Source organism: Stenella coeruleoalba (assembly GCF_951394435.1).
Source record: "Stenella coeruleoalba genome assembly, chromosome: 10".
Taxonomy (NCBI): domain Eukaryota; kingdom Metazoa; phylum Chordata; class Mammalia; order Artiodactyla; family Delphinidae; genus Stenella; species Stenella coeruleoalba.
Window position 1 is genome coordinate 85,499,857 of NC_137156.1, and position 25,204 is coordinate 85,525,060.

At 44.3% G+C, this 25,204-nt stretch overlaps 1 protein-coding gene and 1 long non-coding RNA gene across 17 annotated transcripts in view; one reads left to right on the plus strand and one right to left on the minus strand.

The window, feature by feature from the left end:
• The window catches only part of LOC307192705, a 796,377-nt gene extending 795,302 nt beyond the window's left edge, over positions 1–1,075 (plus strand). Inside the window, exon 8 of the long non-coding RNA XR_013830162.1 lies at positions 988–1,075. This is a non-coding gene — a long non-coding RNA (uncharacterized lncRNA). The remainder of the gene's footprint in view (positions 1–987) is intronic.
• Positions 1,076–12,535: 11,460 nt separating this feature from the next.
• Positions 12,536–25,204, minus strand: part of FOXP1 (forkhead box P1) — a 598,032-nt gene continuing 585,363 nt past the window's right edge. For all 16 annotated transcript variants that reach the window (XM_079934807.1, XM_079934808.1, XM_079934799.1 and 13 more), the window contains 2 exons: positions 23,378–23,544; positions 12,536–17,388 (listed from right to left, as the gene is read on the minus strand). In XM_079934807.1, coding sequence (XP_079790933.1) covers positions 17,244–17,388; positions 23,378–23,544 — 312 coding nt within the window. In that variant the 3' untranslated portion in view covers positions 12,536–17,243. The remainder of the gene's footprint in view (positions 17,389–23,377; positions 23,545–25,204) is intronic.

Sequence of the window (25,204 nt, forward strand, 5' to 3'; positions counted from 1 at the left end):
CCCTCAGTTTCTAGGCTCGAATCCACTCCTGCGGCCCTCTGGAAGGGAGGTCCCAGAAACACTTTGCATGTTTCTCCTACCACTCTAAACACCAGGACTTTGAAAGCTTTTTCTCAGGCTATTTGCCTACCACCTCATTTTCCCGTGGTTATGTCCTGATCAGTCGTTCTTGGCTATGGGTTTTTGTTTGTTTGTTTGTTTGTTTGTTTTTTTGCGGTACGCGGGCCTCTCACTGCTGTGGCTTCTCCCGTTGCGGAGCACAGGCTCCGGATGCGCAGGCTCAGCGGCCATGGCTCACGGGCCCAGCCGCTCCGCGGCATGTGGGATCTTCCCGGACCGGGGCACGAACCCGTGTCCCTTGCATCAGCAGGCGGACTCTCAACCACCGTGCCACCAGGGAAGCCCGGCTATGGGGTTTTCTTGGTTGGTTTTTTTGTCTGTGAGTTAACCCTGGCTTAGGTCCTTTCACTTTTGGAATCCTTAAAGCCTTACTTGGGATCTCGGACATTACCCTGGCAGGGACACTGTATTGGGTACTTCTCAGACCCAAGCATCTAAGTTTTGGTTCTCTCTGCTCCAAATTTGTCTTTCTACTTGCTGGTCAACTTTAGTTCTTTCTGCTTGGAGACACTGCTCTTACATCCTGCTGACCTACTCAGAAGTTCATAGAATAAATTCCACAAGGGGTTTTGAGATGCCATTCACAACTCTTCCTTTTCCCTAACAGCGTCTAAACTGAGAATCTTCAAGTCAAGCTCCTGAGGCACAAATTGATTGTTTTTAGAATTCCAGATGAAATACTCCAGTCTCAAACTGAGATTCTTACGTATTGGCATAAAAAGTTAAAATATGTATTAATTTTAAAAGATGTCAGCTTTGGAAAATATACCCAGGGGAGTCAACTTTTTTTTTTTTTTTTTTTTTGCCCAGCCATTGCCATTGCTTCCTTTCTCTCCAGTGCTGACGATTGTGTTGTTTATTTTTTAGGGATGCCTGAGATTTCTCCCTGAGCAAGAGTGACTGAGGTCCACAGTGCGGTCAGATGCCTTTTCCCTAAGCCAACTCAGCACATGCCTTTCTTGAGGTGAAGCCATCAGAGACGGTGAGTGGGGTTGCCCTGGAGGAGACCCACCAAAATCAAATTTCTTCTCGACATAATCCGTAGTGCATAAAAATTAATCAAGTCCTACCATGACTTGCTTTATTCATAATACTTAATGGTCATGTAATAGGAGGTTTTATTCAGCAGTTAAAGTTCATAAGTGTGGGTTTTACATGGAGATAGGTATTATGCTGATGGTTTAATTACACACCTTTTTGCACACCAAAGGAAATGAGTTATGCAGGTTTTGTAATTAAGGAGGGACTTTTGAGAGCGAATGAACCTAAGGTGAACTGATCTTTCTGAAAATGTTTAGTTTTAAATTAGTGACTCTTTAAAAATGTGCAACCCAGGAACTACTTGAGGTTAGAAGTTGCTTATATGTACACAGCATGCTCTTTCTCTCCCCACCCCACCACCACACACAAATTTCTAGGTCTCATCTACAAATTACAAATTTTTACTTTATGAACTTAATTTAGCACTAAGTAATTACCACATCTCCTTTGCTTTAAGGCTAGCATAGGGGACTTCCCGCCCCCCCACCCCAAGGACATCAATTTTAAGTTCATTAAGTAAGTCACGTGATACTGGGCCAAAAATAATTCTGCTCGATCTCCCAATTCTTGATTTCCTTGAATTGAAACTTTTCAGTTTCTCCAAATTAGATTCTGTTTTCACGGGACCAGGATTTTCTACCTTCCTTGTGTTACTGAAAGCAAAATATCATTTACTCTCTCCTGACCCATCACACACCCGTGCACATATCCGGCTCCATGTGCTTCCCTAACTCCAGACTCCTGTAATCAGCTGCCTCCTCAACATCTCAGGTTGGGTGGTCAGCAAACCTGTTTGGGTTTAAAAGTATCAGTCAATCTCCTGACATTACCTTGTACCTGTTTCTGTTGAAGTCTTCCCAGTTTGGTCAATGGCAACTCTGTTCTTGCAGTTTTTCGTGCCAGAACACCTTGGAGTCTTTGCTGACCCTTCTCCTTTCTCATGATGGGCCATAGTCAGCGGCAAATTCCGTTGGCTCTGTTTTCAAACTATGACTCCCCCTCACCATCTCTCCTGCTGCTCCCTTAGTTCTAGCCACTGTAGTCTCTCTTCCATCCAAAGCCTCTTCTTCCATACTTGGTTCCCTACATTCACAGCGTAGCAGCCAGAGGAATCCTGTTAAAATCCAAGTCAGTGGATGTTACGCTTGAGCTCGTAACCTCCAGTGGCTTCCATCTCACCAACAAGAAAAGCAGATGTCCTCACAGTGAGGTCACTGATGCATAACATCATCTGCTCCATTACCTTTCTGTCCCTGTTTCCTACCACCTCTTCCGCACTCTTTTTCTTCTAGCCACAGAGCCTTTGCCTTCCCTGTTCCCTCTTCGTAGAACACTCTTCTCTCAGATATCTAGCCACCTTGCTCCTTCAGATCCTTATTTAAATCGCACCTTAGGATGGAGGTCTTTACTATGGCAACCAGCCTACCAGCCCTCTTCTGGGCACTTTCTATCCCCCTTCCCTGCTATTTTTCTCCCGACTACCTACCACCATCTAACCTGCTGTTATCTGTTTCCCCTTTCTAGAGAGGAAGTAAAAGGAGGCAGGGATTCTTTTCTTCTTTGTTTACTACTGAACCCCCAGAAAGTAAAAAGGTGTCCGACACACAGTAGGCACTCAGTATAACGGTCTGTTTGTTGAATGATCCATCTCTAAGGTGTAACTAGATAATAAGCAACTTGAGGGCTGGGGATTATGTCTTTCAGTGGTGAAAGCTCAACGCAATACACAGCACTAGTGGGGGTAGTGGACAATTGTCTTAGCCTCCCTGGCATCACTGGTAGTTTTTAGAAGGAACAGTTTTACCCTATTCAATATGGTTCTGATGAGTGTCGTAAATATTCCCCACAGGCATGGGCAGTTAGAGGATGTCTCTTCTGCCATTGGTTATTATGATTGGCTGGGAGAGGAGGGGAAGACCCAGGCTGGGCTATGGTCCTCCCTTAGACGTCTCTGATGGTGAAGACAGGGGACTCTGACTCCAGACTCACAGATGCGGCACTGCCTGTGGTCTCTTTTACCGCATAGAGGAAGCCAGTGGTCTCCTCCTTTACCGCACAGAGGAAGCTAGGGGCAATATTCAAAATAGTCAGCAGCTGGTACGGCATAGACAGCATCAATCAGAATTTGGACACTGGGTAAAAACAGTGACACTATCATATGGCTGTGTGCCAGCTGAGTTTCAGAAGCGGAAACCCACCTGTGGTTGGAGAGAGTGAGTTTCATACACCAGGAGATGGAGTGTTTGGCGTGGGATGGAGGGTGGAAGAGAAGAAGACTTATTATTTAGTAGGTGGGGAAGGAAACAGACACATCAAATATGTGCCACTCTTTGAGTCCATTGTCTGTATGTCTCGCCTTGCTCTGTTCTTTAGCATCTTTTATATTCTTAATTACTGCTTATTTGAGACTATGAAGACGTTTTTTGCAAAATCACCACTTTTGGAGAGGTAAACTCAAGTATTAGTGACCCCTCTCTCTGCTTAGCTGTGAGTCTGGATTTGAGCCTGTGTTCAGTCAAGCCTGAAGACAAATTCCCTCTGATCAAGAAATGAGAGAGGGCTTCCCTGGTGGTGCAGTGGTTGAGAGTCCGCCTGCCGATGCAGGGGACGCGGGTTCGTACCCCGGCCCGGGAAGATCCCACATGCCACGGAGCGGCTGGGCCTGTGAGCCATGGCTGCTGAGCCTGCGCGTCCGGAGCCTGTGCTGCGTGACGGGAGAGGCCACACAGTGAGAGGCCCGCGTATCGCAAAAAAAAAAAAAAAAAAAAAAAGAAATGAGAGAAACAGTATAAAACACAGCCAAGTTTTTTCCCCAATGATCAGCTATCCCTTTTTAGCATCTTGGATGATGTTGGGTTTGGTGAGAGCACATTTTGCCTGTCTTCCAGCTCCGAAGAGGTGCTACTCTTCTCCCTAGTACCACTGTGTTTTAGAGTTGTAATTTTAATTGCACAATGACAGGAGAAGCATCAGATAGAACATGTATTTGGCATGTCACATGACTTTTTTTTATGAAGCCTTTTTTTTATGATTATGCGTGGTCTAGCCTGGGCTTCTGTCTTAAACATCGTCTAACCTGTGCTCTCCCTTACTTTTGGAGCTCCAGACATACAGGCCTCCTTTGAGATCCTTGAACTTGGAAGCCTCCTTTCAGATCCTTGAACTTGGAATACTCTTTTCTGTAGCAGGGCCTTGATGCATGTTGTTTCCTCTGTGAATTGCCTCCTGCCTCGCGGTATAGTCATTAGGACTATTTGATTACAAAAGAAAGAGAGCCACCTCAAACCGGCCTATGCAAGAGAATTTCTTGACTCACATCATTGAAAGCCAGGAGTATCCCTCTAGCTTCAGGCATGGCTGCATCCAGGAGCTCAAATGATGTGATCAGTATATCTGTACTTCTTGTTCCCGGTGTCGGTTTCAGTCTCCCTTCCCCTCCTGGCTTCCTGTCTTGGTCTTGGTCTTGGTCTCAGCTCTTAGTCTTTTTTTTTTTAAATTAAAAAAAACAAAAACTTTATTCAAGTATAGTTGATTTACAATGTTGTGTTAATTTCTGCTGTACAAAGTGCAAAGTGATTCAGTTATACACATATATATATACACACAGTCTTTTCCATATTCTTTCCCATTATGGTTCGTCACAGGATATGGAATATAGTTCCCTGTGCCATACAGTAGGACCTTGTTGTGTATCCATTCTCTATACAGTAGTTTGCATCTGCTAATCCCAACCTCCCAATCCATCCCACTCCCACCCCCATCCCCTTGGCAACCACAAGTCTGATCTCTGTGTAGGACACCCTGCATTCAGTCGGTCACCAAATCCTACCCAGTTGATCTCCAAATGGCCTCCTGGGTCCCTCCCTCTCATTATCCACATCGTCACTGTTCACCTCATCCTTTCTGACTGACCTGCAATACAGCGGCCTCCTGCACAGCCCCTGGGCTCTCTCCTCGGCTCTTCCAAAGCTGTCTTACGGGATCCCGCTGCCTGCCTGACTACTCTATTGCGTACATAGCCACGGTATCAGCTCTTAGTCTTGTTCTGGGCTTCTACCTGTGGCTCTTCCTCTTCGGTCTCTGTTTTCCTTTATTTCCTTTTACTTAGGCGGCTCCTTTCCGTGTTATAGCACTAGCAGCCAAGCGTAGCTTTTAAGCTCATGGCCTGGCCAGTCAACAGTTTCTTCAGGAAGAGTATTTCTCTCAACAGTTTTCATAAAAGTCTTGGGATGAGCTCTGAGCAGGAAGGTAAAAGTCCTGCCGAAGTAACATGGACAGCGTGGGAGAGGAACCCAAGGAATAAGGGTGCTGTACTTGCAGAATAGAAATGACTGCTGGGAAACGAAGTCACTGGACGTCCACCTAGAGGATCCTCGCTCACCTTTCAGGTCTTAACTCAGTCTTTTGTCTTTGCAGAGCTTTTTCTTGACCCCTCCCCTCAAGAGCACATTTCTCTGTGTGTGACACATCCTTGGAACACCTGGAAGTTTACATTCCAGTGTGAGGCTGAGTACATCCAGCTAGAGTGCAAAATACAGGAGGACAGGCACTGAGTCTGGTTTTCTCAACACTTTATCCCATTTCTTAGGAGTAAATTCCGTGGCTCACTCTTGACACACACATATACACACATGAAATCTCGTTTTGTCATTATACCTGTCTTGCCATGTGAGAATTTCTACTGAAGCTTAGAGACATTTGCCCACATTTGCACAGTTATCCAGAGGCCAGGGCGACTGAAATCCCATTTATCTGGCTTCGGTCCCGGGCTTCTCTGCTTCTGCTCTTAGCCACTCTCATTGCCCACACGGCACGTTCAGGGTGGTCCCACAGGGAGCAAGACAGAGTGAGCCTGTCCTCGAGGAGCTCACCGTCCCTCTAAGTGTCCTGTCAGGGACAAGGGATCTCAGCTAAGATGGGGATTCCGGATATAAAACTTTTTATGTACCTATGAGAAAGACTTTTAGGGGATTTTATAGAAAAAAAAACTCAAGGAATGTGTCAGGCCACTCTCCATTTCAGGAAGGAGCAGAAACAGTCCTCTTTGACGGGAGGCAAATCATAAAGACCCTGTGATACACAATTAATTCGGAGTGTGTCCATGCCTGGGCACTGTTCTCTTGCCATTGTATTGAATAGTGGGCACAACGGGATAAATTAGGAGTTTGGGATTAACACATACATACTACTATATATAAAAGAGATAACCAACAAGGACCTACTGGAGAGCACAGGGACCTCTACTCAATATTCTGTAATAACCTATATGGGAAAAGAATCTAAAAAAGAGTGGATATATGTATATATAACTGAATATATATATATATATATACACACACATACACACACACACACACACACACACATATATGTATATATAACTGAATCACTTTGCTGTACACCTGAAACTAACACAACATTGTGAATCAACTAGACCCCAATATAAAATAAAAATTATATTAAAAAAAAATGGTGGGCACAACAGGCTGTAGAGGGCTCCCATTTAAATGTTTTTTCTCCATGTTATTTGATAACTTTGTAATATCTTAAAAAAGAATGTCAGTGATTCCACTTTAAAGCTGTATTGTCACATGAGCACATGTGGTACCTTAGGTGAGAGGCCCTTTAGAGGTAAGTGGTGTGACCAGTGCCAGTAAATGGGCTAAAGGAACCAGCCATGGAGGCACATGCCAAGTCTCCAGCTTCTCCTCCACGCGACCTTGAGTGTGTTGCTTAGAAAGCCCCAGCGTCCACATCAGTGAGATGCGGGTGATCGTTCCTACCTGGCAGGTTTGGTGTGAGAATCTTAGAAATGATACTTGGTTTGCTTGGCCATGAAATACAGTGGAATGGTTTACGCAGGCAGGCTCTGGAATCTGACTGTAGGAGTTCCAATTCCACCTCTTCCCTTCCCGGCAGGGTAGTGTTTGTTCCTTCACTCAACAACCGTTGAGTGTCGATTCCTGGTCCACGTGCTGGGGACGCAGCAGCTGAGCACACAGCCAGGGTCTGTGCCCTTGTCGTCGGAGGGAGATGGGCCGTGAGCAAAGACACACGTGAACGCAGAATGCTATGAGGCACTAAGTGGAGTGGAAACAACAAAGTGCGTGAGGGGGCTGTGGAGTGTGGAGGGTAGAGCAGGCAGGCAGGGTACCATGGACACCGCATGGTCAGGAAAGGCCTCTCTGTTGGGATGTTTGGAGGGAAGAAGCCTGTGTGCCATACGGAGAGCCAGGAAAAGCCCATCCACTGCAAAGGGAAGGGAAACTCTGAGCCCTGAGGCGAATGTGCTTGGGGCCCAGGAGGAGCGAAGTGGCCAGCGTGGCCCCAAGAGAGGGGCGCTTCCCTCCCCGGAATGCGAAGCTGATGTAGCATCGACTCCTCAGGAATTACCGAGCTGGACGGTGGAAAGCACTGGGATTTGTTAACAAAAATTATGATTCTGCCGTATGCATGATATATGGTCCCTGCCAGGCTGACTCTATTTAGTGTTTTTCTGTAAAATTTCTTGCTGACCCTGCCCTGAAGTCCATGCCTCTCAGACTCCAGCTCTTTTGCCTCTGCTTAGAGCAATTTCTTCTTCCGAGCTGCCATACTCTTAGACATCCTTTGGGTTTCACTTAAACATGGTGTGTTCCCAGAAGCTTCCTTGACTGCCCACAGTGAATGGATGGTCTTCCTGTGTATTCCTGGACTTCCCTTCTCATTAGCACTCAGTGCATTCCAGTGCAAGCTAATGTTTAAGAACTCTCTTCCCAGTGAACCATGGGCTACAGTGGGGCCAACGCTGTGTCTATCTTGTTCCCAGTTTACGTCCAGTGTTGAGTTGCAGCAGGTCATTGAATGCATTGAATGCTTATTTATGGATGGATGGGTGGATGGTTGCAAGCATGCAATTTGCTCCTAAGAGGGCATGTCAGAAGGCCGGGTTCAGTTGGACAGCATTCTAATAGTGGTGAAAGATGGAGTGCCACACACACTGGTTCATGCTGAGATGGTAGATTTCATCAAGAAAAGTTCCCAAGGGGAATATGTTATTGAATTTTTAGAACCTTAAAATTGGAAGGAACCCTTCTGGTCACGTAGTTAAATGCCCTCAATTACCAGAAAGAGGAAGGGGAGGACCAAAGGCACGAAGTTACTTACTTGCTAAAGTCACCCAGTTTGTATGGTCAGGGCTGGGTCTGGTCACTTGGCATTCAGGTTCCCTAGCATTTGATTCCAAGAGCGTGCTGGGCTCTACTTCTAGGATCCCAGGATCCAAACACTGAAATGCTCCAAAGCAGGGGTCCCCAGCCCCCAGGCTGCAGACTGCTCCCGGGTCCACGGCCTGTTGGGAACCGGGTCGCACAGCAGGAGGTGAGCGGCGGGCAGGCGGGCGGGCGGGCGCGTGAAGCTTCATCCGCCGCTTCTCACCGCGGGCGTTACCCCTGAACCATCTCCTACGCCCTCCCGCCCCGCCACCGAATCCGTGGAGAAAGTGTCTTCCACGAAAACCGGTCCCTGGTGCCAGAAAGGTTGGGGAGCGCTGCTCTCAAGGATCATAAAAACAAAATACATCTAATGCTGGGCAGGCGTCGGAGGGAGTGTTAGGCTATATCCTTGGGGTGGGGTGTTTTCAGGTTTTGATGCATTTTGTGGGCAGGAACTGACCACTTTTCGTGCGATAGCTTGTAAAGCCTTCAGCCTAATGGAATCCTTTTGAAAGTAGTTTAATTTCTGGGTCAGACACACCGTGCTCCGACCTGCTTGACAGATTTTCTTTTCCCTCCACCGGTGGAATTCTAATGTAGCAAACTTGATTCGAAAATAAATTATTAGTAAACATTTGAAAGTGAGAAACAAATTATTCCTAGAACACTTAGCTCTTTCTTCCAAATACACACTTGAAAATTGCTAAGACTATTCCGTGAGAGTGCTTGAATCTCTCCCTAAATCATAACACGGGTAAACTTACCGAAATATTTTTACAATTTTATTAGAGGTTTTAATTCACTGCTTTATCTCTGTTAGACTGCAAAATAGCTTTAAACATTCAAGCGGTAATTAATGAATCTTTTATGTTGCAAATCAAACATTTTCCTCTGTGCTCTGGTGGAGTAGCGGTGAGGCAGGATTTAAAGAATAATTGTTTTTCCGGATTCCACACTGTTGACTAGCCTGTACCTTACGTTTGCATGCGTGGCCTTGTGGGGCTAAAGCTCAGTGTGGACGGTCTGCTGTCTTTCTGGAGGTCAGGATTTCTTACGTGCTTCTTGCCAGAGACATTCCCGACTAGATGGAAAGTCTTTGAATGTGGAATTTTTGCTTGAGTGCAAAATAATAAAAAGCATGTGTATGTTAAAAAAAAAAAAAAGGAAGAAAAAGAAAAAAAGGAACAGCTTAATGGCAAATAAGCATTGGCTTACATTAATATTCTATTACAGTAAAAACTTCTATTTAATAAATTTTCTCCAGACTTTCCCCCTGCCCCCAGAATCTCATGTATTTTTCTAAGTGACATGCCTACCTAAAGAAAGTGTACGTGATGCAGTTGATTTATGTTAAGTCAGGAACGTGCACAAGCCGTTTAAAATTGTATTTTAAGTGTAGAAATATCAATCCACGGAAACCCGTGCAGTCCCCTATATCGAGAAGGGAGGAGTATTAGCTTTTCAGAGGCTGAAATGCCTTGTAAATACTATTCTATTTGGAAGATGTTTTTCAGACGTGCTGCTTTATGTCAAGTAGCAAGAAAGCAAGTCCGAAATCCCACAATTTAGTTGAGAATTGAAAATTAAACTGGTATTAAAGACTTCACATAGCCAAAGAGTTTTTCCTTCCTCTCTCTGTCGCTAATAAGAAATGAGCCAGCGAGAGCAGCTCCCCAGAAAGCTCACAAAAGGACTGACAAATGCGTCCCTGGAAGTCACCCTGTGTTCTTCTGTGGCCTAATTAATACTGGACTGGGTGACATTTATGTATCAGAGCAATAAGCTAAACAGGAAACAATTTATGTCACCTAAAGCTTTTTAACAAATCGATGCAACTATTTGTAATTGCTTGTTTCACAAGATTAAAAGTGCTAAGGCCTGATCTTCGCTCACAGATTTGTGGTCAACCTGACCTGTGCTTCCGTTGTTTTAAAAAAAAAAAAAAAAGAGAGAATTGGTGATCAGCAGTGACTTCCATCAACTAATCCATATTGCTAATATTTCTGGAATTTTAATGTAGTTACAATTTATAGCCGATCAAATGTGGTTACCTAAATTGCTGTTGCTAGTAGACAGCTTAACTGTCTTTATTAATTACAGTATAATTTAATGTTTGAGTCCCGGCACTTGTGTTGGTCATTTTTACAGCTAGAGCAGTTATCTGCCTTATGACGATCCATTTTAGCATTTTCAATGGAAATTTGCTAATATGATGAGTGATAAAAATGTCACACGCTGGTAAATAATGATTATTGCTTTGGCTGAAATTAATTCTTGAAAGGCCGGTTACCTTCAAATTAACATTATAACTTGAAGCTTGTCTTTTTCCCCTTTTTCTCCCTCCCTACATTCCTGGTAGGAGCCAAAGAAAAGGCCGGCTGATCATTTCAAATAGATATATATGTGTATTTTGGGGGTGCTAAGCATGGAATCTCATTTTACGATCAGAGTGGAAATAAGATGACATGGGGTATTATTTTTTAAAAAAATAAAATGCTGTTTAAAAATAAATAAAAGTCGGTTATATCTAGAGTGACGGCGTTCTAAGCCAAATATTGTCCCACAGTTAAACCAGTGTTTTTGTACGTAATTTAATTTCCATCCAACGTGAATTCTGTCTTAAACCTTTCATCCATCAGTCAATTCGTTAAATGAAGGTTTGAGGCCCAACTTCACTTTATTCAGATAAAGACTACTTTTATGTGACTCAACTAAAGATGAAAGATAAATTGTGAGTATTACCCTACACCTAAATATGTAACAGCATCAAAGGCGGCACAACCTCGTAAGTCAAGAAAGACTAATTACACTATGTCTTAATCTTTTTCTGGGGGGAGGGGGAGTAACAGCTATCACGCAGCTGGTTAGTGTAGGTGTGAAACTGGCCTTCCTCAGAGTTTAGGCTCTTGATACAAAGGCTCCCGTTTAAAAGAAGAGCCAACAGTTTGGGTTTGCTGCCTTGTTTATCTGAGTGACAAGCCTGAAATAAATGTCAAAGAGGATGTTCCCGTCTTAGAACGATTCCTGAAATACACTGAAAAATGTATATATGCATCAACCAGCAAAATCTTCTCTAATGCGTCGTCCTACTTGGTTTGGGTCCTTCAGTTGATTCAAATATGTGTACATATTTAATTTTACCAACTGCACATGCTGTAAGCAGTATTTATGTTTAAGCCTGGCGTTTAAAGGAATTTCAATTAACCCTAATTTATTCTTAGTAGCTAGATAAGAATTAAGGGTTCAAATGTTTTACTAATTATCAGACCAGAGGGCTTTTAGACAGTGGCATAACTGTATGGGCTTTTCAAAACAATGCTGGGAAGGAACGTTTACATATTCCTCAGTATCAGCCGGTCTCTGCCGAATAAGAACTGCAAGGTTAATTTTCAAGTCATCTCTTGGCTCGTGTTATGTGCTCTGAATTATACGCGTCACAGTTGTATGTCACTGCGGTTTGGCCACTTAATAGTGCTGCTTTCGATATAGCGATTTTTTACTCAAAGAGGATGCCCAAATTCATTAATCCTTAGAATGTGTATGACAGAATAATATTAAAGAGAAATAGCACATTTTTCTAGAGGTCTGCGATTTTTAAAGACCTCAGAAATCAAGATGGTTGTTCTGGAAATATTTAGTTATGGGAGCTTTCCTGTTTCCATCAGTAAAGGCAGCTATCGAACCTACTTTCTGATAGAGTATTTTTATAAAATCATTTGTCCTAATCTCGGCATTTATCATTATATGCAAAAAGATTTCTTGATGAGAATATTATAGATGGTGCATGTTTTTGACATTAGCATTTTATTTGGATGACTAATCTTGCAGATGTGAAATTTGAATGAATTATTCATGAAATTGCCTTCCTCTGAAATTTTAGTTAGCTCTTAATGCTAGTTATTCAATATTTTGTTTTTTCTCTATAAAATGTGATGAAGGAAAAAAAAAAATCACAGTGTGCTTCCTGGAGAGAAAAGGTAGCCTCTCTTTTTCTGTTTTTTCCCCCAATTCTCTAAGTGGAGACTTTCACTTTGAAATCCTGAGGGACGAGAGCTTCAATTCTCCGTGATGATGAAAGCTTTTAGTTAAGATTGATTTTAATTCTGGGAGGGAAGCAGCTGGTGCTAAACCTAAGGCATATGCCGAACACACACTCTGAGCAGGTCAGAAGGGGAAAGAAACTTAGGCTGTGGCGACTTTTACTACCAGTGTGAACAACCAGCATTTTTATTGCATTTGAGAATGCGATCATGTCAGTCATTAGTACTGACTACACAACATTTTTTTTTTTTTTATTGTCTGTATCCACAGACACGGAATGATGGAATTACAGTTGATGTCACGGAATGAGTTCCTTTTATGCCTTATCAAAACAAAACGAAATTAAAAAAAAAAATTCTTGTTACTGGCAGCACATCTCCACGGAGCACCACGCTGACAGTCCGGGCTGTACCATCTCCATGCAGGCTTCTGGGTAGCAGAGATCATGAGAACTACACCGGGCCCACAAAATGCCTTTGGAATTATAAGTCTCATTTCTCAGGAGAGAAAAGCCAAAATCGACTCTCAGAAACATCCAAAATATCCAGAGGGTCTACCATGAACCAAAAGGTCCCCCAAAGATTCAAAATCCCGACAAGCATGTTCTTCTTGGTACCCTTGGAAACGGAGCTCAAGCTGGAATGCGGAAAGGAGAGGAAATCTTTAACTTTTTTTTTTTTTTTCCGGGATAAAATAGCTAGTGATGGACATCATATTTTGGGTGAAGAATCCGAGGTGTCTTTACTAGGTCTGACGGAACGCGGGGAATCAGGTCAGAGCCGTCCGAAGGTGGCAGGGCTGGCGGTCACTCTTCCCGTTCATAAGCCTTGATGTTTCCTTTCACTGCTGGTTCAATGCAGGCAGCGTGAACTTGTCTTACAAGGACAGACTCTAGGGTCAACAAGTAGGATGGATCCTCATTCCTGACAGTGCATTTGCCCGGTACAAGGGACCGTTCTCCCTAAGGTACGCTTTTCTTTGGGGAAAAAAAAAAAGCAACAAATTGTCTGTACATCTTGGCACCTTGTAAAGTTTTCTTTCTTTTTTTCTTGTTTTTATACAAAAAGTTCAATAGCTTTGACACTCCCCATGATTAATCACTACTTCACTGATAAACTTTGAAAGTGTGACCCTGGAATTTCATCATGCAAAATATTTACTGCAGCAGGAGAAAACATTGTTTAAAACAACATTTTTTTTTTTTCTCTTTTCAAACGCATGAACTTGTTTAAGATAGCCAGGAAGGCAATGGTAGGATAAACACAAGGGATAGGAATGTATCAAAAAACAGAGGAACTCACACCGGCAGGCACAAACACCAAAAAAACCTGTACAAGATGCTCCGATCAATGAGAACAGGAAAAAAGAAAAAAAAAAAAAATCTGTCAACTATGTTACAATTTTAAAAGCCAAAAAAAAAAAAAAAAAAAGAAATTTGGGAGTTTCTCCCTCCCACATGTCAGGAAATGTCATCCAATATTCTGAAAGCAAGAATAACTAAATAAAATACATGTGCAGCATATTCTGCAATTCCATTACATACAGTAGTTTTTTTTCCAAAGGTTTTTTTTTTTTTTTAAAGTATCGTTAATATAAAGCAGTTGCACAAAAAGCAAAGGTGTTTTGACAAACAGGTGTATATGCATTTATTCCTTTTTAGGAACAATATCTAAAAAAAGAACCACCCTCCGCCCTCCCCCAAAAAAGACAAAGAGTCACACAGACACATCGGGATATATGTACAACATAATAAACCCCATCCTAAAGAAGCAACTGGGATACCCCCAAGGGATACAGAATCAGAATTGGAAAAATCAGAGTGAAGTTTGCTTGCTGTAAAGCCTGAGAAATTTTTTTTTTCAGTTGGTTCTTCTGCAAGGCTGTGATACCTGCAAAGATATGTAAAAGCTAATTTTTCTTTTTTTTTTTTCTTTTTGCTACAGTCTTTAGACTAAGCATGCAAGACATACGACTAAGTGCAACTGAGTGAAATGTATTTTTTTTTTAAATTTTAATCATTCCCTAAAGGTTTGAACTGAGGTATGCGTACTAACAGTTTCTCATGCTGTTAACTTTACTCATGTCTAGCTACACATGCTGAGAATGAACTAATCTACCAGATTTTTATCCTCTTTTGAATACCAAACTAACCAGCAACCACTCAGTTTAGAAGCACAGGGCCCCCTTCCCATGACCCTGTCTGGCTACTGCCTGCACATCATGACGCTGCCTGGAAAAGTTGAAAAAAAAAAAAAAAAAAGTAAGTCTCGAGTGACCACAGACTGCTCTTTATAGAGAAAGCAGTGTGAAGCTTCAAAAGGAACTGCCAGAGAAGTTTTTGTACCAAGCTTGTGAGTGGACGGGAATGTTACTTTTTTTTTTAAATGAAAAATGCTGACGCAAGCCTAATCCGGAAAAAAGGAAGGAAAAAAAGGAAACCTTTTAAAAAAAACAAAAACAAAAACCCAGAGGATATATATGCCAAGATAAACCCAAATGAATGCAGTGATCATAGCACAGTCCTTAAACAAAAGTGGCATACAATCTTTCTTTGAAAAAGAAATGTCTTCTAGAAATACTACATTACGCGGTCTAGTTCAATTGTGGAAGCTGTTCTGTTCTCTCTGAATTTTACCTTCATTGTATCTTAACTGTCTCCTGGACTGGACACCCCCTAAGTTTCATGTGCCGTACATTGGTTTTTCTTCTTGGAGATGGTAATCCCTTCCTTCTATTGCTCCCTTAATACTGTGTCCTATTTCTCTCTTCAGTAGCCCCATAAGTTCTCTTTACAAGAATGCGTTTTGGTCTCTGTAGAGGTACAGAAGGAAAAAACAAAAACAAAAACCGAGGACTGAAGAAAAAAAAAAAAAAAGTAACAACTTTGGTTCCATTACCTACTTGGTCTTCTAAATGTCCTCTATGATGAAGAAGCAGTTCTCTTAAGTTAGCAATAGCCTATATCTCATCAATTGCCTCTAAATTATTTTGCCTCCTTTGATCAACAAGAAGAGGATATTTGGCTTCATCAGATAAAGCATAAAAACAGAGAACATAATTTACCTTTGTGGAATATCTTTGGTAATTTTAGGGAAAAAAAAAAAAGAGGTACAAAGCATATAAATTAAGCTCCAAAAGGCTCTTAAACTAAAACAAAAGCTACACTCCTAGGTAAATAAATGAGTGACAGGAAAGGGGTGCAGAGTGGAAGCGTTCAGGGGTTCCAAGGACTGAGGCTGTACTGACCCATGACTGTCATGTTCTGTGCGCCACGTGTGTTTCCCCAAAAGCCCAGGGCTGAGCTGTGCCCCCATCTGCCTGATGTCTTCTCCTGTTGGTTTTTGGGACTGGGTTGGTGGGATGGTACTGCCTCCCATGCTGAACTGCTATACCAAACCTGCACATTGGAAATTAACACTTTAGCATTTGCTGAACCCAGTTCTCATTAACTCGCATAGCAAGTTCAATCGGAAATCTAATTTGCATTCAGACACATGAATGCCACCAAGCAGGTCTGAATGGATGTTTCGGTTTGGGGCCACCACGACTTTCAGCACAGTTGCTCAGGGAAGCCAGCTTTTGGGCCATTTTGCAAACAAAGCAACCCACACTGGTTTGAACAACTGCGAGAGCCTGAGGCCCATCTCAACTAGGTCATCCCAGGGACGGGCTTCCACAGCCACTGTCAGTCGAACTACTGCGAGAGTTTGTCTTTTGTTTGTTTTGCTTTGGGGGTAAGGGGGCTGCTGCCTGTGTCTCCTTGTGCTGGTAAATGCTGTGGCATTTATTAAGAATGGTGGTAGGTGCAATATTAAAAAAAAAAAGAGGAAACTCTGAAACAACCCCCTTCCCACCTTCCAATACTGCTTCATGGAATGAATCTGCATGGTTCCTAGGGTGTCTCTATTTTTTTTTTTTTTTTCTGTCATTCATTCTCTTTCTGGCAGGAACTTCACGTCTGGGTGAGAGGACCTTCACGTGTAGAGTGCAGCATTTGGGACCTTTTTGCAAAAGATCAAAACGGAATGTTTTCTGACTTTCGAGAAAACAGTGGTGATGTCTGAAGGGACATGGAATGAGTGACAGAAAACTACGAACGAGAAATGACATTCAGCTTCGTATAATAAAAACACCTATTAACATTCATCACAAGGTACAGAAAACTTGAAGCCTCCAAGAGGCCGTGGGCCCGAATGGAGGCCTGAGGTCAGAACTTAAAATGGTATAGGAGAAGCCAAAAAAAAAAAAAAAAAGCAATACATTAAAAAGTTTGGGATAATTATTTTTAAACCCTCCCCCCAATACACACACAAAGGCCTTCCCCATCCCAACTGGAAGCAAAAAAAAAAAAAAAAAAAAAAATGGAGTAAAGGCAGTGATAATCAACATGCAGTACTGTGCAAATAGGTCGTCCATTGGAATCCTTAAATTCTGGGCAGAGGCGTGGTCTGCAGCTTAGGTGCACATGCTCAGTTGGGTGTCCTCACTGTCCAATGTCGGCAGGACTGCAGTTCAAAGTCTGCTGCTAAAAGTGAATCAGTTTAGCAAATTTACAACACTGATGTTGACTGTTAAGAGAGGAAAATCCCCAGTACCAAACAAGTCCATCCAATGCACAGAGTACAAATTCCTTTTTTCAACAAAAAGTAGAAAAATCAAAAATACTCCCAAATGGGATTCTTGATGGCACTAAGAGTTAACACATTGCAGAGTTGTCAAAATGCAGTGAAAAATCCTCCACACTGTACAACCAATGGAGAACGATTTCACTGCAAACTTTTGACGTGTTTTGTCTTGTGTGCCCCCCCCCCCAATCTTCACGCTCTTGGGGTCGGCCTGCCCAGATGTTCACTCCACGTCCTCATGTACTGGTTCGTCTTCGTAATCTCTGTCGTGGTCAAAATCTGGACTGTGGTTGGCTGTTGTCACTAGGGATAGCGGCCCTTCAGCTTCCTCTGGATCCAGGGGCTCTTCTTTGACATGTACAGGATGCCTGGAAAGACAAAAGAAGGTTCACCGTGGGGACTTCCCAACCAACGCAAGGTACGTCGGCGGTTTCGGGTAACACAGAATCCCCAGTCTAGAGCTGTGATGTTCGACACAGCAGCCGCTAACCACGTGCGACTATGAAAATGAAGACAATTTAAAATTCCATTTCTCAGTTACGCTGGCCACATTTCAAGAGCTCAAGGGCCACATGTGTTGGCTAACGGCTACCATGTTGGATAGCACAGAGGGAGAAATTTCCATCATCACAGAAGGGTCTCTGGACAGAAGCATCAGGGGGTGTGTCCTCCTCCCGTGGTGTTTCTTACACTGTAATGTGCACACAGATTCCCGTGGGATCTGGTGAAAATGCAGCCTGTGACTCAGCAGGTTTGGGGTGTGGCCTGAGCCTCTGCATCTCTGACCAGCTCCCCGGTGATGCTGCTGGTCCGAGGACCACCCTTTGAGTGTCAGCTAACAGGCCCCATAGTGGCCTGCTGGGTGGATGAATACAAATCTTCCAATAATCCCGTGAAGCAAGAATCGGTTAACGCAACAGTGGTTTGTGGGGACCACTGTGTGCAGGAGGCTGGGCTAATCACGGCTTGCTGTGTGTTCTGCTTTGCTAGTTAACATGCAGAACCTGTGAAAGAACTCTCCGGAGACCGACCCCAAGCGAGGGTCTATCATTAATCAACTTCAAGCAAACACAGCAGAGAGACACCATGATACATGCTGGAAACTCCAAATTAATGCATATTTTTACAAACTGTCAATAAGGCAAGAAAAGCCCTGCCAGGGAACACAAACGGAGAGGAAAAGGCGCGCTCAACACAACAATATGATAAGAAAGCAGAGCCCCGATCAGAATAATAACGCTGTCAGCTGTAAACAAGGCAAAACATGAGGCCCGGCTGGTAGCGGCCACCGGGACGCGGGGCTCCGATGAGATCTGCCGACTTGCTCATTATAGCCCAGCGCACGGTTCACCCGAAGGGGCCTGCGGGGGACCACGCGCAGCACTCCGATAACAATTGAGAAATGTTGTTCCTAAATCATATTTACAACCGATCGTTTGCAAATACAAATTACTTTCGGTGGCGGGGCTTTTGATACGTAAAAGAACCATTCAGGTTTTTTTTTTTTTTTTTAAAGAGAAGTCCCATTGCAGGAACGGGCCACAGAAGGGAGGATTTTTTTCACTGACGTTATCAAGTATTACTAGTAATAAAGAGGAGGTGCTGGGGATGGTGGCCTTCCTAAATAACTGATGTTGTGTGCAAACCCCAAAGGCCTCTTGAACCCTTGAAAAATCAACAGAGGAGTGCTTTGGACTGCCCTTTGACACGTGATCCTCTAGAAGAGGAACTGACTGTAAAATGAGCAGAGCCTAGAGAGTGTCTGGGGGTAGATGTTGGGATAAATAGCTTTTAAAAAATAGGGCCTGGGGCTTCCCTGGTGGCGCAGTGGTTAAGAGTCCGCCTGTCAACGCAGGGGACACGGGTTCGAGCCCCGGTCCAAGAAGATCCCACGTGCCGCGGAGCGGCTGAGCCCGTGCGCCACAACTACTGAGCCTGCGCTCTAGAACCCCGTGAGCCACAGCTACTGAGCCTGCGTGCCTGGAGCCCGTGCTCTGCAACGAGAGAGGCCACCGCCATGAGAGGCCGGCGCACTTCAGCGAAGCGTGGCCCCGTCTCCCTGCAACTAGAGAGGGCCCACGCGCAGCAATGAAGACCCAACGCAGCCAAAAATAAAATAAAACACAAAATAAATTTTTTTAAAACAAAAAAACAGCAAACCATTAAAAAAAAAAGGGCCCGTATTCTTACAACCTATGTGCAAAACGAAATATACCCAAGTTTTATTAGAGTAGAGTATGTTTTACTAGTTTGGGTCCATCTAGCTTTAGTTTTTTAATGGGCCTATTTATTTGTGTTTCAGCATCAAGATCCAGGACCGTATGCATAATGTGCAGAGCCCAGTGCAAAGTGAAAATGTGTTTGAAAAAGTCGTTGAGGATTTCGGAAACAGCTGAGCGTTAAAACTCTTAAGTGTGGGATCCTGTGTGACTGCGTACATCGGCGTTGCCTGGGAAGTCAGCTCTGGTAGGACCCCCTATATTGTTTTGGGAAGAGTTAGGTGTGTTGATTTTTATTCCTTAAAAAAATATATATATATATATATATATATATGTATATATTTATCACCCATAAACTCTAATTAAGGTAGACTTTCTTGGTTTTGCCTGCCTTCTCGCATTTGGGGCCCTGTTTTTACATATTGTACACATAGCAAGAATGTGATTATTGTGCTACCTTTACAGTGTTAATTGTTATGGCTATGAGATCCCAGTGTGATGAGGGCATTTGGGGACTGTCTTTCGCTCACCCCCATACCTCGCCCCCACCTTGATCTTTGTATAACACAGTGACCGCTTTTATCCATATTTCTGTTGGTTTACCTCCTTAGGATAAATTTCTAAGAATAAAATTGTTGGAGCAGAGGCGAAAACATCTTACGGTTCGTATGATTTAGTGCGATATTAACTGCCAAAGAAGCTTTATCGATCTAGACTCAACCTCATCATCACCAAGCACTGCTTTCTGAGAACATCGTGTTGCTGAGCAGGTGTACTAAGGAAAGCTCAGGTTACCGTACACGGTGTTGTTTTTGGATGACTGACGATGGTGAACATCTCTTCACGTTTCAGTTTCGTATTCGCACCATTGAGGACTGTTACTTCAAACGTCACCCCCCTCCTGTCCTCCGGCAAGGTGGTTCTTGTGACACTGATTGGATAGGAGTGGTGTTGGGTTGTGTGTAGCCTGGATTGAGAGTCAGCTGTTTCCCTGATCAACATTTTCCTATTTTCGTTTTTTTAAACTACCGATGTATTCATCTTTTCTGGTTTACAGAGCTGAATCTGATGACAGAGATGATACAAGGCTATATGGGTGGGAGGGGTGCTGGGCCCTGGAAGAGACTGGCGAGTCTTCGTGAAGTTCTTGCTTTGTAATTTTAGACTCGGACAAATGTTTTGCCAGGCAGAACGAAACAAAATCCCCCCACCCCCACCCACCCAGTCCCACCAACAAGGTAGAGTTCACGGGAGAGAATATTTTGTTTTCCCCTGAAATCTGCAACCCAACTTCAGGAAGGTTATTTTCCGTCCCAAAGACACAGGTGACGACCCTACGCACGCTGGCTCAGTCCCAGCACCTACTGCCGAGTGGAAGCCCAGCAAAGGTGAACTGACCAGGTCTACGGTGTGACAACCTGACAACACAACCAGGTGAGATACTAAGGCTTCTTAAAACGCCACAGAAATGAAATCCAGCTTCACGCCGTTTCGTGATACCAGCAGATCCCCGCCCCCTCCTCCCCCCGGGTGGGGCAAAAGCAGTAACTCAGGCACGCAGGGCTCTAGAGAAAGGATCTCCACGCGAGATCCATTTCAGGTAAGATGCACACTGCTGAAGATACCGTGTTTCGTGGTCTCCCAGGTGCCTCCTGGGAGATGGAGCTGCAGGTGGCGCCTTCTACCCTTGCAGGTCGCCCCCCCACCGCCGCCCCAATGCCTTTCTCTCCGACTCCTGCTTCCGAAAGGGCTCCCAGTGAATAACTGCAAAGCCCCACATTTCCTTTCTTACATCTGAGTAATTCCTTTGTTTAGCTACTCTGGGAACAGAAGAGTTTTTAAGGCAAGCGGACTGGTGTTTAAAGGCATTGTGTTCAGAGGGTGTGGGCACAGCATGGAGTATTTTGCTTTGTAGCTCCTTTAGCCCCTATCAGGATAAAAGTATAAGGCCCCAAAGCCATAATTATGTGACTACTTTGTAGCGTTTGTTTCAAGAGACAGACAAAAATGTTGTGGCGTTTGAGTGTCACAGAAAGGGTAAGAAGCTCTATTTCGACACTCGATAGTAGCTGGGCTGCCTCATTAACCGAGGCCCTTTAAGCCTTGCTGTAGAGTTTATGGCTGGTTTATTCCCAGAGAACAGGTGAGAAACAAGTTGCATCATAGCAGGGTAAATGCACGTTGGACAAGAAAGAAAACTACGTCATTATAGAATTTGCTTAATGGAAATTTGAGATCAAATAGAGTTAAGCATCTCTCACAAACACCGAGAGTAGGCACAGGGAATATGGGCTGATGACCAGCAATTATTTTTAGCAAAATCCTTTATTTTAGTGTAAACCTGTGAGATTTGAGCAATAAAACACTATGCTTTGGGGCATCCCTATGCAGGGTTTCTTAAAAACAAAACACACACACTCACACCAGTACAACCTTCATTTCGTTAAAAATTAGGCTGATTGCTTGCTGTAAAGCAAGGTTTCTGGTTTAACTCAAAGTCTGAAATAACTTTATAGTGACTCTATCTTGTACAGCAAAATTAGCCTCACTCTAAACTGCTGTGAGAGGTTTTTACCCAAATACCTTTTTTTAAAATTGTCTTCTCTTTTTTCAGCGATCCTTTTTACTATAAATACTAGCAACACACATCAGGTAAACGTCAGCAGTCTGTGGATACTATGACAGACAGACAGACAGTCTCTCTTCCACTCAGTAACTTCAGATGCTTTTGCTCCAGTAAGTATTCCTTGAAGCAGCGCACACGCCAATTTACGTGTGCTCTGAACTTCCTTAATAGCTTAGTAAAATACTCCTGTGGTGACGACGATTTCGAGATGAATGCGGGTGTGATAATAAAGTCAGAAAGACCAGGTTGCTTGACGAAGGAAGATCGATGGCAGTAGCGGCGTGAGAGAGAAACACATTCTTAAAATGCTGTGGAGTAAATGCTACGAGACTGTTGATATAAATTTAAAACGATTATTTTCATCTTTAAAGGTCCTTTTCAAAGCACTCTGGGCATGCAATTCAAATGCTAAAGAACCGAATTTCAGATTCCTCCAAACCCACCAAGCTACCCATGCTGGCAGACAGCGTTTTGCCTTTGTTGGTAGGTGCCAGTTCATGCTCTTGCTAACTGCCACAGGTCATACTTTCCATTCTCATCACTCAAATGCTCTTAAAATAAGACGTTGGTCAGGAATTCAGAGACACTGTGTAGACAAGGGGTTCGTTTCTAGGAGCTGACAGCACGGTCAGCACTGAATAGGTTTATCCCTTTAAAGCGGGCAGCGGGTTTCGCAGAGACTCGCTCAAAGCCACAGGCTGTCATTTGACAGCATCCCCCGCCAATCCTCTCTGGGGAAATGTGCTTTCTTTGCTCGTTTAAAACTTTTCCTGGGAGACGGGGAGTCGTTACCGTCACCCCGCCTGCCTCCCATCACCCAGCCAAAAGGGGCAGCACGCACGGCCCTGCCCGTGGTGCGCCTGGTCCTGACGCCACGCACATGCAGCCTGGGATAGCCCTCGTGCCTCACTCCGTACGCTTCTGGGCGTGCTCATTATACTGCCGTCTGCTGCTATAATGCTCCTGTTAATTTTCCTTTTAATATTTTAAGAGCAATCTATGAACCATGCCACCTTTCGTTCGTGCCATCGTCAGTGCTTGGTAATGACGCTTCGGCATGGCGTCCGCGCTTCCGCGTACCACGTAACCAAGTAAACGAGCATCCTTTGCCTCCCCGCTAGCTTCAGCCCGCCCACACGGTGAACAGACAGCGAAGAACTCTGCCACCAGGATGCGTTCTACTGCTATAGGAGGAAAAGGTAATGTGGCTGCGAGAATGGCCTGAGCCGGGCAAGTGAAGGCCAAGAGCACAGGTGTCACCCATTTTATGGCCTTGGGCACTCGTGGGGCCGCGTGAAGCCTACTGCTGTAACGGGAACGTCAGTAAACGGTCCTCCTAGGTGCGAACCGAGCTAAGGGTTTCTGGACGCACCCACTTCTATCTGGGTTCTAGGAAATCAGAAGTTACAGAAAAGGTGTCAAAAGCCGCCAGAGGAGAAGGGGCCGGTGTGCACCTAGAACAGGGGGACCGGGACGTGACGGCAAAGGCGTTCCGGGGTGGCGGGTACTCACACGGCTTGCATAGGGGATCTGCCCGGGCTGCTGTCGCTCTCGTTGCTGTTGGTGTGCTCCATCGCCCCGTTCAGCTCTTCCCGTATGGCGCTGGCTAGGTTGCCCAGAGTGGGGTTTCCCATGGAAGCGGTAGTGTATAGAGGTATACTGTTCTCAGCCATGGAAGCCTGCCATCAACCGAGAGAAGAGTTATGAAGACAAGGGTGTACACAGACGGGGAGGCTATCAGTTATGGGTGGATTCAATGATCTTCGGTTTCACGGCATTCTGGCACGGGTTGGAAAAGACAAGTTTCTAATCGGTGTAGAAGGATTTGTGCTTTACAAGTCAGGCTGCTGACACACGGCCCAGGCTGGGTCTCAGAGAGCTAGCTGGAGGGACCAAAGCGCCCGTGGGGAGGGAGGGCTCAGGTCAGCCCTGCTGGGTAGAGGCATCTGGGTTTAGACAAGGCTATCTACCAGTAACGAGGTTTCTGTCTGATGCCTTTTTTCAAGAGGAACGGAACATTTCTAGATCACAGGGACATATGATGGAATTTTCATTTCTTTATCCACTTCGATGACTCCAGTATTGGATGTTATTAAAGATCTGAGCAGATTACTCGGGCCACAGAGCCCAAACTTAGGAGCACTTCCATAACCATTTGTCTTAGAGCCTACAGAAAAGGAAGAGAGTATAGAAGTGGAATCCGTTTTTATCTCCCCGCCCCCATCATTTCCATTGGAATGAATTATTTTTGAAGCTTTTTAGTGTAGTTTTCAGATAACTGGCTGAACGGTAACTCTAGGTAATCTTTCAGGCTCTGACCAATCACCTGGAATTGGAGGACTGAAGAAGCAAGAAATCTCTGGCAAAAGGAAGCTGTAAATGGTATTTCCTCTGGGTATGTAAGTACATCCTTACTGAAGGTGACAAAGTCCCTCCCTCCAAGCGAGTGTCAGCGACCGAGTGTGGAAGTGGCGGGGAAAAGAAAGAACTCCTCAACCCCGTGGTGGGATACTGCTCATTGTTTTTATCCTACTGCGGTTGAACAGAACGACCACCCCAGTCCTGAGATGCGGACAATAGTCAGACATACTTATCACTGGGCTGAAGTAGCCATATTGCTGCATTTGGGTCATGATCCTGACCCAGTGACTCTTCATTTTATTAAAAGAGGACAGACGTTCAAAAACTGGCGGCTGTAATTAGACCCAGATTTATCAAAACGGCCCTCTTGCAGACTACACTATGCCTGCCTTTCCATCCTAATGAGGAAAAAAGTGCAATCACAAGACAATCTGGCGTGGTGACTCCAACTGGCCAGTCATACACGAGTCCAAACTAGTCTAGAAATCCTGGCTCTGGTGAGACAGTAAGAGCCAAAAACCAAGAGAGGACGCGTACAAAGCTGGGCTGCAGAGAATCCGCCTATTAAGACAATCGCCGTCTCGCTCGCTGTACAAACTAACTCCAAAGCCAGAAACGCCTTAGCCATCCAAGCCCCGCGATGGATGCCCCATCCACACCTACCGCAGCCCTGGCTCAGGGACTACTTCAAAGGCAGGCCCTCCGCAAGCCCACAGCTCTCCCTTCCCTTCCCGCCACTTCTGAATTTATATAACAACTGCCTTCTTTTAAAAAATGGAAAAAAAAAAAATCCTGTTTTCATTTCCAAATGTGGTGAACTCATTTTGATGAACAGCACATCTGAACATTCCTCACTCTCCTACAGTTTGTCAAATAATTTGCATCAAGTACTTCTTTCAACAGATCTCTTGTGACTGCAATAAAGCACTTTTTTCTTTTCTGGCAGAGCGAAAAGACAGACCCGCTGCCCGATTTTTT